Raw genomic sequence first — 14,297 nt, forward strand, 5'->3', positions numbered from 1 at the left:
GACCTCAGTTACACTAACTCTTTTCTAGTGATGTGGAGTGTACTGCATATTTAATTAACAAGCCATTTTTCTTGTAGAGAAATGTTCTTTTAAGTTTAACGAATGTTACATTGCAAGGAACCAATTCTTGACACTAAGGAGTGGTGAAGTAGAAAAGGAGTATTATTGATGTTTGGAGCAAATTGTGATGACCCTCCCAAACCAATTTTAAAAAAAAATCGCAAAACCAATATATTAGAAGTTCACAATCTCAATATTAAAAATAAAATACTCAATTTAGGACCAGGATCCACCTTGCAAGGTGGACAATGGTATAACAACTGCCACATGGTCATGAAGGGAATCAAAGAAAAAACCTTAAACACTGAGAAAACAAATGCCATCAACAAACAGAAATAAAGGACTGTTTAAACAAAATAAATAAACCTCAAACAACATCAAATCCTCTGGTTTTTTTTTGTTCTTTTTTGAAACTTACAGTACAAAGACAAAACCAACAAAATTTCAAGTAGTAGATTTGGACTTGTGACCAAATTGGGAAACTGCAACCCCCTATCGAAATACAAAGGCCAGAATTTCCCAACAAAAAGACCAGTACACAACTAGCCTATGAAATAAGAGATCAAATAGTAGAGAGCTTCAATTGAGGAACAATTCAACTCGTCTTTGACCCAAAACCCCATCACAGGAGATCAGCAACGTTTGCTGGCAACTCTTCGACTACAACATTGTAAAACTTCTGTATGTCAAAAAGCATCCTTTCGTCATCCTTCGTGACAAAGTTGATAGCCACACCCTTCCTTCCAAATCGCCCACTTCGTCCAATACGGTGGAGGTAATTTTCTGGCTGAGTAGGGAGGTCGTAGTTGATCACAAGAGACACTTGTTGGACATCAATACCACGAGCCAAGAGATCAGTGGTGATAAGCACTCTGGAAGAACCAGACCGAAATTCACGCATGATGATGTCCCTAGTGTTCTGGTCCATGTCTCCATGAGTTGCAGAAACTGTGTGATCACGGCTACGCATTTTGTCGGTGAGCCAATCAACCTTTCGCCTGGTATTAACAAAGATGACACTCTGGGTGATGGCCAGTGTCTCATAAAGATCACAAAGTGTATCGAGCTTCCACTCCTCTTTTTCAACATTCACATAGAACTGCTTGATACCTTCCAGAGTGAGCTCATCACGTTTCACAAGAATCCTAACAGGCTTGTTCATAAACTTTCGGGTGATTTCAAGAGCCTCAGGTGGCATAGTAGCAGAGAAAACACCAACCTGTATCTTTGGTGGTAACAACTGGAAAATATCATAGATCTGGAAAAAAAAAAAATTTACCAGACAAATATTAGTTTCTATTCACAAGCAATTATGTCAACTTCATCAGCCTCCCGTGAATATGCATTTTGAATAATAAAATTAGAGCACAAAACACCAACATAATATTATCATGCAGAACCTATCAAAAAAAAAAAAAACAGCAATAATAATACAATGCACAAATCAAAATATAATAGTTAATCATGCAAATTTCATATTCATGCCACTGAAGTTCTTAATAATTCCGAATGAAATCATACCATATAACAAGTTCAACACAAATCTACAATACAAGTAGAACATTATAATATAGGGTTAAATTAAAACCTGATCCTTGAATCCTCTGGAGAGCATTTCATCAGCTTCATCCAACACAAACATCTTGATATGGTCAGGGCGAAGAGACTGCCTGCGCAACATGTCAAAGACACGTCCTGGAGTTCCAACCACAACATGAACACCACTTTGAAGAATCCGTTGATCTTCACGAACACTGGTGCCTCCAACACAAGCATGGACTTTAACACCAAGATAATCACCAAGTGCGCGCATAACCTTCTCAATTTGTTGAGCAAGTTCACGTGTTGGTGCAAGAACCAAAGCCTGGCATTCAACTAAGCTGTAATCAAGCTGTTGAAGAATCCCAGAACAGAAAGTAGCTGTCTTTCCTGTTCCAGATTGAGCCTGTTGAATAACATCAAGACCCTTGATGAAGGGAACAATCCCTCTTTGTTGAATTGCAGAAGGCTTCTCAAAACCTTAAACCAAATCAAACCCAACTATTAGCTATTAATATACACATAAAACTTAAATAGAAACCATAAAAGAAAATTTACATATGCATTATGCAAAAGTCAAAAAGCACTGAACACTATAACATTAAAGGCGCAATGCAAGCTGAAATTGAATGAACAAGGGGTTGCTTATTAAATGAACTTTGAAACAAAGTGCTCAGGCTTGGTTTGTTTTCACTTCATTTGTATTCGGCCCATTTAACTAAAATGAGCTTGCTCACGAGCATATATAACAAGTTGTGTGCAAACAGCTTGTTTATTGGCTTTTTTAAATTAAAATTTAAAATATTTTTAAAATTAAATTGAACTATTATGAATCAGATCAGAAATTGAGCCCATTACATAAATAAGATTTTGCCCTGATTATTTATTCAACAAGCACACCACACCAGCTTGCTTAAACCCCTACAGTTCATGGCTTTAATAAGGCATGATTCTACTAGCACAATAATAGAAAAGGTAGTAGTTGTTTGCTTAGAAATCCAGTCTCCATGTTATGTTGTAAAAGAACTCTATATACAAAGAACAAAGATGGGCTAGGAATTAATTACCATAAGCATAGATTCCCCTAAGAAGGTTTTCTTGCAAGCCCATGGAGTCAAAGCTTTCGTAAACCTCATCATAGGATGTGAAAAATTCCTGTCCATCAGTGTCCAGCCTGCACCAGTGCACCAACAATGCAGAAAGTCATAAATCACATCAATAATGAAAAAAGGTAAATAGATAAGTCATACACAGTTGAGGGTCCAACTCATTTTTCTGGGAGGGGAAGGAGAGGGGTTTTAGCAAGAACTGTGTCTTCTGTAGTCATATTATGGCAGTAAAAGTTAATAGTAGATGATTAGTGGAACTTACAATTCAGTCATTTTCGCATCATACTGTCGGGCATCAAATTGAGAACCCTCAGGAGCCAAGCCAGCCATGACTGTAAAAGATAGTAACTGTTGAGATAAATTCTGATACATAATTCACTAAACACTCTGAAGGAGAAATATCTGAGGTTTCTTAAAAACAATAAACGGAAAACAACCTAAAACAAGTGAGATCTAACACACTATGAGGTGAAACATATATGCTCTGAGATTTCTTGGATACAAAACCATAAATGTAAAGGTATCATTGATTTTATAACCACTCCACTTACTGAAGATTTGTGATCCATCATCCATATTAAGGAGAAAATATTTATAGAGAGTATTAGGGACATAACCAAATCAATGCCAGCATACTCATTGGATATAGGAAAAACCCTGGTATTAGATGCATCCATTAACATTCTAGCAAAGATATAACAAGAGCAAGCAAGTGTATAGCACCTGCTAACCTCACAATTAAGTGCATTTAAAGGTATTCAGAAGTAAGTGAAACAGCTATGTTGTATCAGTGTGGCTTTTCACTTGGCTTATATGATGTCCAATTATGTATCCACTGATAATGGCAACAACCACAATACTATAAGTTTTTATTTTTTCAGTCTTTTTAGTCCACAAGCTCCCAAAACTTAAAATCAGCTCTTCTTCCCACTTCAGCACATATGCAATAATACTTTAGTCTGTTTTCCAACCCCAAATGCAAACAAAAAGGATTGAAATATCTAATCACCCGCCCAAGCTCATCCCACAAGAGGACATGATAAAGTTCCCCAACTAATTAGTACGCCCCAAAATAGAACACTTTATCAATTAGGATTGGTACTATAATAGCAACTGATAATGATTACACATGCACATGAACCCATATTTGATCAAGGACACAATAATAGAACTTCTTTCTAGGTCGCTAAACACTACTGAATCAAGAATAAAGAGCATAAAATCCCATGAGATTCTCAGATATTTCAAGAATCAGAAGTTAAAGTCAAAACTTCCCAGAGACAAAGAGTACAGGCATCAAATTAAGATCGCAAATTTCCAAATCAAATCAATCCTATCAAAAAGATCTTCCGTAAAACAAAACGCACAGAAATCAAGTCCAACGACCTCAGAGCACCATCATCAACACCGATCAATCATCAAGATCCAAACTTTAGTGCCACAAAACAGTGCATATACATATACAAACACATAAAAATATGCACAGAGAGAGAGAGAGAGAGAGAGAGAAAGAGTACTTGATAGCAGTGAAGATGGAAAGAAGATCTGAAGATGCGTAGAGAGTTTTAGGTTTAGGGTTTTCTTCGCTTCTGGTGGCTGGTTTTGATTTTCTCTCCAAAACTCCTCGGATCTACGCCGCGGAGTTGAGGAAACACAAAAGTGAGGAGAGAGATATTGGGGAGGGGCTGATTTGTAGTCGAAGAAAAAAGAAGAATATTTGTGGGATTCGGATTGCTCCCACGTCGTTTTTGCAATTAAAAATGTCAAAATTTAGTCGTTTCGGGTCGGTTGAATGATTTTGTTTGGGCCTTAACCTACTAGCATTGAATTGGGCCTTTCTAGCCTCACTGATAAATGATTCAACTTACATGCCGCTTTAATTTAAGCCCATATCTTATTAGATTATCCACTATGTAACTTCTTTTTTCTTTTTTGAGAAAATATAGTCATATCTTATTTCCTCTATGATTATGAGTTCGTCTCGGCATCTTCGAATCTAACAGGTAACAATTGTAACATTTTGTTTTATTTTTTTTCGTTATTTTTCTAGGAAATTAAGTTTTAAAACTTTTTTGAAAATTTTTCCTTTTGTATTCTTGCCAAAGATTTGTTTGTAATTTTTTTTCCAGAATTTTTTAAAAACATTTTTGGGAAAATTTTTCCCTTTGTATTTTGAATAGTTCTATATTTTTAATTTTTACTTTTGTTTTGTTTAGGCCATTAGGTTTTATAAATGTTTATTTTGTATTTTTGTACAAGCATGAAAGATTATCTATTTTTGTTCATTGAGTTGGGTTTTTTTGGGTTTATATGCTTTTGTTAGTTGTTCATAGGGAGTATTCCTCGACCTCTCTATACGTACCGATCTAAAAGCCTACCGACTCAATCTGGTACGTGGGACCAAGCAAGGGCTTAGTCAATAGCAGTACTCAACCATCTATTGGTTCGCCCCGACTATCTTAGGTCGGAACGAACCACCCGACATTCTCTACTTAGAGTCTTTGGCCTTATTCCTTTAGTCAAACCCGATCACGGCATTAACAGGGGCATCAAGAATCTCGGTACACGTGAACGAATCAACAATGCCTCCGAACTTTGCTTGAGCATGAGCTCCACGTATCACACATGTCGAGGGAGTAGCATATGTTCTCTTTAGCATCTTATAAATACCGCATTAAATGATTGATGGGGAGACTTTTGGCATCTTCCACCTTCTATATTTAGCTCGGGATCCTCTGTCCTACAGACTCTATTTCCCGAGCTCTTGAACTTATATCAAACAGCAAACGACTTTAAAGTCCTATATAAAAGACCTAATCTATTGTCGTATTTGCGAGAACGACCGTATTTACCACATCAGTTGTGAAGCTACTTTTTTTTCTTTTTTTTTTTAATTTTTATTTTTGGTGTTGAAGATTCAGATTTTGTTAGTAGAAACACAAAAAGCATTTGTTTATTCTTTATATATATATATATATATATATATATATATATATATAGGGGCGCACTCCCATGCAAACAGCCGCCCAAGAAGGAAATGAGAACGCTTCACAGTCGTTTACGTGTTCAGATCAACAAATCAGATGTAATTTTAAAAAAACGACGTGATAACATTTTCGTAAATAACTCAAACTTTGGTGCAAGTAATTGTGTTATAAGTGCACTTAGGGTGTGTTTGGAAAGCAGGAAAATGGTTTCTGGAAAATGATTTCTGAAAAATAGGTCATTTTCCAGAAAACATTTTCCTTTATTGTGTTTGGATGCAGAGCAGAAAATTGACATGGTGTGTTTGGCTTATTTTCCAGAAAATAGACAGAAAAATTAACAAAATTGTAGAAAAAATAAATCAAAAACAAATTAAACCAGTCGACCACACCCAGAAACAGTGGCCGACTGGTTTCTGGCCGGAAACCAGTCTGGCCAGATTGGTTTCGAGCAACCAGTCTCGGCCAAACTGGTTTCTCGAAACCAATCGGCGACTGGTAACCTGTCTCGCCGATTGGTTTCGAGAAACTAGTCCGCCGACTGGTTTCAAGAAACCAGTCCGTCGACTGGTTTCTTGACTAGTCCGCCGACTGGTTTCTTGACCAGTCTGCCGACTGGTTTCTTGACCAGTCCGCCGACTGGTTTCGAGAAACCAGTCCGGCGACTGGTTTCAAGAAACCAGTCCACCGACTAGTTTCAAGAGACCAGTCCGCTGATCGAAGTAAATAAATAGATTTAAAAAAAAAACATGCAGGTCGCTGCTCAGGTTTCGCCGGAAACCAGAGCAAGGTGACTTCCGCCCAAGCGAACCCGTCATTTTCTTTGTGGCAGAAAATGACTTCCGCCCAAATTTGGCGGAAGTCATTTTCCGCCAAAAGAGCCTTGTTTTCCCTAGTCAACGGAAATCATTTTCTGTTGACTGGGTTTTCCCATGGTTGGCAAACACTCAAAGCCCGGAAAATGATTTCCGAAAATCATTTTTCGGGCTTCCAAACACACCCTTAGTTTCACTTACAAATGCACCTAGTTTCACTTACAAGTGCATGTAATTTACCTTGTTAATATTCATGCACCTGGGTGCAACCTAGGTGGACCTAATTATAACATTAGGTGCACCTAGTTATAACATTAGGTGCATTTAGTATTGATGCTCAGTGTACAATTCACTTGCACCTGTAATACATTTTACTTGCATCTGCAATACATTTTACTTGCACTTATGCACTTATTTTTACTTACAAGTGCAAGTAATTTACCTTGTTAACATACATGCACCTGGGTGCAACCAGGTGTACCTAATTATAACATTATGTGCACTTAGTTATAATGTTAGGTGCATTTAGTATTGATGCTCAGTGTACAATTTACTTGCACTTGTAATACATTTTACTTGCACTTGCACTTGTGCACCTATTTTCACTTACAAGTGCAAGTAATTTATGTTGTTAACATTTATGCACATGGGTGCACCTGGTTATAATATTAGGTGCACCTAGTTATAACGTTAGGTGCAACTACATCCTGGACACGTGGCGCGCTGCGATTTCTTCTGAGTTCTCTCCTGGCGGTCCGTATGTACACGAACGCAATCCTATATATATATATATATATATATATATATTCAATCTCGTGAATTCCCGTGCAGCAACATCCATCATCGAGCACCTTCAATTCACGTTTCTGTGCCACAAATTCTTGTGCTCCAGTTTAGAGAAAACTTATCATTGACCCTCATAACAAGATGTATTAATTAATATATTGTTTTATTTTTTTGAGCTAATGAAAGATGTTTTCTACTGGAGAGGTGTAGGTGTTTGCGTTTGTGAGCTACGAGCCTACAAGAGGCATTTGAAATATTTGGTATTACGATGTTTGTGTTTGCTAAGTATATACATTTTGAGTTTTTGTTATATGCTTTCTAAGTTTTTGAGTTTACATGCTCTTAGAGTTCCTAATAAATGTCTTTTTCAATAATGATTTTTTCTTTTATCACTTTTATGCATGCTAGGATACTTTTATTAGTTTTTCCAGGCCTTCTCCAATAGTGTGAATTTTGGTGTAAATTTTGAAGAGATTTTGTAAGTGTGATTAGGAAAGAGAAAATGAGGTGGAAGAAAAAAAAAAGGAAAAAAAATTACAAAACAAAATCTGACAAAAAAATTTTTAAAAAAATTAATATTACGTGCCCAAGCGGGTGCGTGCAGTAGAATCTGCGCCCCACACACATGGGGAGCAGCTGTTTTTCATTTCAGTGGGTCCCATTTGAGCTGACAAAATCCCTTCTTTGCAGGAGAAATATATCACTAGTTTTCCTTCATCCCATTAGAGCATCCTTATCAATTGAGTTTTTCACGGTATTTTAAGAGTTTTTGTAAGTGTGATTAGAAAAGAGAAAATGAGGGGGATGAATAAAAAATAAAAAAACAAATCTGAAATAACCAAAAAAAATTTTAAAAATAAAATAAAATAACTGATGTCAGGCGCGCCTGACGCGCCCCGCGCGTGCACTGCACGCGCCCTCTGGGCGCCATTGTTGCGCCTGACGCGCGTCAGGTGCAACTTTTTCTCCTTTTTCCTCTGCAATTTTACTGTGCTATGAACTCTCATTTGGAGGAGTAAATTTTTTTCCTCTCTCTTGGGATCTCTCTCCTCCATGTCACTTGCTATTGTACTATGATCCTCCCATTCACCATTGGTGTGGATGCTCTTAGTTAACAAAACAATGAATCAGCTTTTATTTCTTAGAATTTGTGCCCAAACCCACCATTGGGGTGGACCTTAGAATCTTAGGGGCCCATTGTATAGGGATAGATGCATATAAATACATGGGTTGTATTTTTAGGTGTGGTATCACCACTATCACCATCACAATTGATGAAAGAATAGTTTCATCCCGTAGACATAGACACATTGTCGAACCACGTAAGTTTTACCTTTTTTTCATTATTATTGTTTCTTATTTTTGTTAATTTCAAAAATATGTTCACCTAGCTCGGACTATCCTAAAGTAGCTCGAACAAGTGAGGACCACGCTATCTGGTTTCACGGGGAATTCTATTGAGACATAAATCTCAATCATGCTCCTGATGGAGGTTGGAATCTCGCCTCATGTCAAATGATGGAAAGTCAAATTCGTGGTGGTCAAGATCAATTGTGCCCACAAAATTATCCTGGGCCTACCCGTTATGGACAACTTCAAGTGTGTTTTACCAGTTGTTATGCCATGGAACCGGGTCCATCTTCACAATTTCATAACTTCACGTTCACAACTTCATAATTCCACGTTCACAATTTCATAACTCTATTCACAATTTCATAACTCAATGTTTACACTTTCATAATTTCATGTTCACAATTTCAAACTCTACATTCACAATTTTATAACTCTATGTTCACAATTTCACAACTCTATGTTCACAATTTCACAACTCTATGTTCACAATTTCACAATTCTATGTTCAACAGTACAACACAATTTTTGAATCTATATAACAAAATTGTAAATATAGAGTTCAAAAATTGTGGACATAAAGTTTTAAAATTGTGAACATGGGCCCGAGTCCACCTTGCAAGGTAAACCCGGGTCTATGGCATAATTTGCCGTGTTTTACTATGTGGACTCCTAAATTCTAGTCCATCAATTATACTCCTTGATATGATGGATATGACATTTTCATCTTGTGGATTCAGAAAAAAATGTCTACATCCAAGAATTGTAACAGAGAGTAAAAGTTGATAGTAAAATTTAAAAGTACAAGTAATATTTTCCAATTGATAAATGACCATGTACTGTCTTCTGTAGTTGTACAGCTATTGCATAGTAATCTACTAGTCTTACTGTGATCAAGAATGAGGATTTCAGTTTATAATTGTGCACATTGTCAACATCAGTGCCAATAATATTAGGTTTCAAATTTTGAGAACACGTACTGCACTTTTTATTTAGATGTCTCAATTTTTCTGGGGGTTGACCAGGAAACTTGTCAAGCCAATAAGGCCATTGAGAGTCAAACTTAGCATTGTAATTACCATAATTACCAAGCCAATAGCCTGATTGTCTGTTTGCCCAATTTGATTTGGGTTGATCCCTGATGTCTCATAATTTGAAACCTACATGCCTTGCATAAACAAGGGTATCTTGAATTCTCTCAAAGTCTGTTCAAAATGACCGCAAATTTCCAAATATCTCATCAAACAAACTTGTAATACATCAGAGCATCTCCATATACTCTCTTGGTTCATCTTCATATCAGAAAGGGTGGCTCAACTTGGCGCACCAGTTTAAGGCTTCACGTTCTCCCTAATAAACTGCTCTAGCTGAGAGATTTCGCCTGTCAAACCGGAAGCTTCTCCAACTACTACCTGGTTTTCGCACTGTGAAAATGAGAACGCTTCTCCAGGTGTCCCTAGTGTAATCTCGTTTGAGATATCTGCGTCGGATACAGCAGTTCTTGAAGCACGAAGCTTGTCACTGAATCATTTTCAATACAAAGTGAAAGATCAGAAGGGTTGCACTTTGTGCAAAATGCATAAGCAAATGATTAGAAACAATAATGTCACTTGTGCCTCATTAACAACCAAATAAAATTATTAACTTTTACATGAGGGATAATATATAGCATGTGAGTTAAAACTATAGAAGCTCATGTTTTTGTCAATTGAGAAGATTGGAGAACAGCCTGAATTATTTATTAGGAAAAGCATGCATGCCAACTAAGAAAAAAGTAACTTAAAAAAATGTTTATCTCACATTTCCTTTTCAAGCTGCTTTTTTATGAACTCCTTTGTATGTGCAGTAACTTTATCCACTTTGTTGCAGAGTAGTACTACTGGAATCTTCTTCTTGACCACAGTCACCTTGGTCAAAATATCATAAAGGTACCTTCAGAAGGAGAAAAATAAATGAGATGTTCAAATCAATTGTCCACTAAATATGTAAATGCAACTTTACAAGTGCCATAAACAATGTAAGTTGAGAAGAAAAGATTGTTAAGTACTCTGAAGCAGCACGGCAGTTGGGTAAAAATTCTACAGCATCCACAACAAAGACGATTGCAGCTGCTTGAGGCAAGAATTCCTCAAGTTTTGGCCGAAGGCGAGAATGACCCGGCACATCAACAACATGAACAGGTTTTATTTTGCCCTTCTACAGAAGAATAAAAGCAGGTGCAAAGAAATCAAGTTTAAGATCTACTACATCCATTAATAAAGGACAGAACATATTGGTTTGCAAAAGCCAAGGATAAAAAGAATCAGATAATGCATTAAAGGTAAGCTAGTTTAGGGAATTATGTATATATAAAGATTCAGAACTCAAGATCTGAAAAAATGAAAGGGAGAAAAAAGAAACTTGTACTATTTAGGTGATTACACATTACACATTTATAATAATTACCTTGGTTGTCTCAGAGTGTAGTATAAAAGTGCCTTCATTGGGTTCCATTGAGGTCACAGTGCCCTGATGTGATGACCCATCTTTAAGCTAGCGCAGGCAACAAAAATTAATTTACAAAGTGATATTGCATCCAAATAACTTCAACTCGGTAAAAGATTTCCTTTTAAAAATCTATATGCACTAACAACTTACCTGGTAAAATAAAATAGTTTTTCCACTCCCACAAAGCCCAGTGAGTACAACGGTGTTAGATATTGTGCGCTTGAACAACCGAGCTGCAATAAAGCAAGATATGAATAGAGAACAAACTATTAAAGGTTATACTTCAGAAATATAACAAAATCTATATGATGTGTAAACATAGAACCACTAAAATAACAAGATGGAGCCATTGATGACTTAGACCAAACTATAGATAGATGGAAGGAAATACAGGAAGAAAGATGTTTTTGTCCTCTGATCTCTACTGAAGTTTTCAAATGGAAGTGGGTTTAAGAAATACTTTCCTCACTCATTTGCAATATGTGGCATTGTGGCAACAATAGTCCAAGGACAAGAGCATCCATGGTTCCACACTAAACTAAATTTTTTGTTCCGGTCTAGAAACCTGCTCTAATTATTTTGGCGACGACTAAGGAAGCATATGCACCTATACACAAGACTCATAATACCAGGACCGAGTATAGCCACACCTTTCTTTACTGCTAAAACTGTACTGTTTTATCACCCCCATTACAATTCCTTCCCTTTGCCTAGTATCCAACAAAATGGCAAATGGGAATTCTATTATAGACCTCCATTAGGTTATCGATGCAAGAAAACTAAACCAGAGTTAACTAACATCCCTAAATCGTTGAGTATTTGAGTTACCCGATACTGCTAAGTAAAATTAGCAAATATTATAATTTAGAAGAGTCGAGTTGAGATGAGAAATTACTGATAAAGAACAAAAAAGCCGTGAATAACACAACTCCAATTGCAGCGTAAAGTTGAGTAGGAGGTATCTGATTGACCAACACCTCAGCTTCACGAAGCCATTTTTGAGCTTGAACCTTCAATTCCTCAATTTTCTCCTTCTCCATTGTGACTAGCACTACTCCACAAGCGGCACACTTCAATTATTTCAAACCCTATAAAACCAGTAAAAATTCAAATTAATAAGAAATTTTCAAAATTTACCATACAAACAATGTTAGCAGAGAAAGGAGCATCTTTGTCAATTGATGAGAATTGAGAATGAATTTCAAACATGTAAAATTCAAATTGGTGAAACTTACCTGAGGCCCACCGGGGAGCCAGGGAGATAACAAAATAACACTGATTTGTAGCTCTAGTGAATCCGGGTTTTCAATCTCACTTTAAACTAAAAGCACCTTGAAATAAAATGGAAAAAAAAAAAAAAAAAAGTTCTTTCGAAGTTACTGACAGTAGGGGTGGAATAAGCGAGGCTAGGACTTGCTAAACCTCTTAAGCCTTTTTAAAGGCATGTAGGCCATTAAAAAGGCTTCAAAGACTAAATGTTGTAGGCTTTAAATAGGCTTTGAGTCTATTTAAGGCCTACATGTTATACGCTTTAAATAGGCTTTGAGCCTATATAAGGCCTACATATTTATGAAAGAAAAAAAATTTTTAACTTGATTTTATGAAATACTACACAACAATAGAACAGATTATGTAGCATGAGAATCAGTCCAATAATCTAACACAAGTTTAATGCAATGTCCAAAATCACATGAAAACCAATCAATACAACATCATAAGTCATAACAATGCAAGCAGAATAACATGAAAAGCATAAAATGACACCAAGTCATCAAGATCAATCAAGACTTCAACATAATCTCCTCTTGTTCAGATAACTCCTACACAATAAAAGGATAAATGGAACATGCTGATTACGAGTTACTACTCTTTTGGCTCAACATGTCAAGTAGGACTCATGTTCAAAACAACAATACTTTCTGAGGAGAAACTAAAGCTTAAGATTCTAAGGGCATCTCCAATGGAGGAGTTTAAAAGGGGAGAAAGGGGGAGAAAACAAATGGAGGGCCGAAGACAAGTCTGTCTTCAGAGAAAAAGGAGATAGGCACGTGGCGTTCACGCGCAATGGTGGGGGGCAGGTCAGTCCCCCACCATTAATGCTCTACTTAATATAAAAAAATCTAAATTCAGCCTCAACGGCTATTTAGCTGTTGAGGCTGAATTGAATTCATTTCACGAATTCAAGAAATGCCATTGTGTTTTTTTTTTTTGTTTCTTTTATTTTTTTAATCACTATATATATCCTTCAATGTATAGCCATCAAATGTACAATTTAAATTTTGTATAGATATTTTCATTTAATTACGAGTTTAATTGCTTGAATTAAATTTATAAATTACTCCATATATTTTATAAATTATATTTATAATCAAAATCGGATATTATTAAATTATAAAGTTGAAATTATAAATTATAGAAAAGTTCGGTTTAACATTATAGTTCGGTTTGGTTTGAAAAAGTTCAGCTTCGGTTCAGAATTATTTTGATTCGGTTTAAGAACCTCCAATTCTCAACATTTCCTAATTTTCGAAACACACTACCAAACAACACATATTCATAGTCCAAACCCAAAGTCTAAACATCATATATCAAAATAGCAATCCAGTCCAAACACACTACTACCAAAGTACCAATTACCAAACATCACATAGTTCAAAGCCAAAGTTCATAGAATCCAAACTGAAACATCACATAGTCATTACATAAAAAATTAACAACATAGCAATCCAAACACAATTACACGAAATATAAATAAATAAATAAATAAGGCAATGTTCGATTGTGTCAACTTTCAAGCACTGGGAATTCTTTCCAGAGCTTGGTCTAGCATTCCAGGGCACTGGAAATTTATGCAAGATTCCAAACTAGATTGGACAGCACATTGTGACATTATATTTTGAAGCAGAATAAAAGCAGTCCAAATACCAAACCTCTCAAAAAACTAACCAGAGGACAAAACATATAAAGATTTAAACTTTGAAGGAGAAGGAGGAGGAGGAGGAGGAGGAGTATTGGAAATCAGACATGAAAACTCCTAATTGGCTAATTCATACAATACATTATATAAAGAATTCGAAGGAGGAGAAGCAGGAATACCTTCGTCAATGATAACTTAGGGACGAAAACAGGGACGGAGCCAGGATTTCTTTTGAGGGGGGGGGGGGGGG

The 14,297-nt window shown here is 36.3% G+C and overlaps 2 protein-coding genes across 4 annotated transcripts in view; both read right to left on the reverse strand.

Moving 5' to 3' along the window:
• Positions 1–357: 357 nt before the first annotated feature.
• LOC116026540 (eukaryotic initiation factor 4A-14) lies at positions 358–4,419 on the reverse strand. The gene is made up of 5 exons (XM_031267859.1): positions 4,226–4,419; positions 2,971–3,040; positions 2,667–2,773; positions 1,649–2,079; positions 358–1,318 (listed from the first exon to the last, which is right to left on the reverse strand). Exons 2-5 carry the CDS (start codon positions 3,036–3,038, stop codon positions 683–685), a joined length of 1,242 nt encoding a protein of 413 aa, XP_031123719.1. The 5' UTR covers positions 3,039–3,040; positions 4,226–4,419; the 3' UTR covers positions 358–682.
• Positions 4,420–9,443: 5,024 nt separating this feature from the next.
• Positions 9,444–14,297, reverse strand: part of LOC115998239 (signal recognition particle receptor subunit beta-like) — a 6,180-nt gene continuing 1,326 nt past the window's right edge. The window contains exons 2-8 of one of the 3 annotated variants that reach the window (XM_031237760.1): positions 12,366–12,451; positions 12,026–12,218; positions 11,281–11,363; positions 11,089–11,175; positions 10,691–10,839; positions 10,444–10,575; positions 9,444–10,164 (exon numbers count right to left, since the gene is read on the reverse strand). In XM_031237760.1, coding sequence (XP_031093620.1) covers positions 9,975–10,164; positions 10,444–10,575; positions 10,691–10,839; positions 11,089–11,175; positions 11,281–11,363; positions 12,026–12,170 — 786 coding nt within the window. In that variant the 5' untranslated portion in view covers positions 12,171–12,218; positions 12,366–12,451 and the 3' untranslated portion in view covers positions 9,444–9,974. Of the gene's footprint in view, positions 10,165–10,443; positions 10,576–10,690; positions 10,840–11,088; positions 11,176–11,280; positions 11,364–12,025; positions 12,219–12,365; positions 12,462–14,297 lie in introns of all 3 variants that reach the window. The other 2 variants (XM_031237752.1, XM_031237743.1) reach the window with 2 other exon arrangements.

Source organism: Ipomoea triloba, chromosome 1 (genome assembly GCF_003576645.1).
Source record: "Ipomoea triloba cultivar NCNSP0323 chromosome 1, ASM357664v1".
NCBI lineage: Eukaryota > Viridiplantae > Streptophyta > Magnoliopsida > Solanales > Convolvulaceae > Ipomoea > Ipomoea triloba.

What these genes read in the sequence shown, in the direction of transcription:
- LOC116026540 (XM_031267859.1), bottom strand. Translation starts at nt 3,038, where the DNA reads ATGGCTGGCTTGGCTCCTGAGGGTTCTCAATTTGATGCCCGACAGTAT. An exon ending in GATGCGAAAATGACTGAATT is followed by an intron (nt 2,774 to 2,970) that starts GTAAGTTCCACT and finishes GCACTGGTGCAG; the next exon opens with GCTGGACACTGATGGACAGG. An exon ending in TAGGGGAATCTATGCTTATG is followed by an intron (nt 2,080 to 2,666) that starts GTAATTAATTCC and finishes ATTTGGTTTAAG; the next exon opens with GTTTTGAGAAGCCTTCTGCA.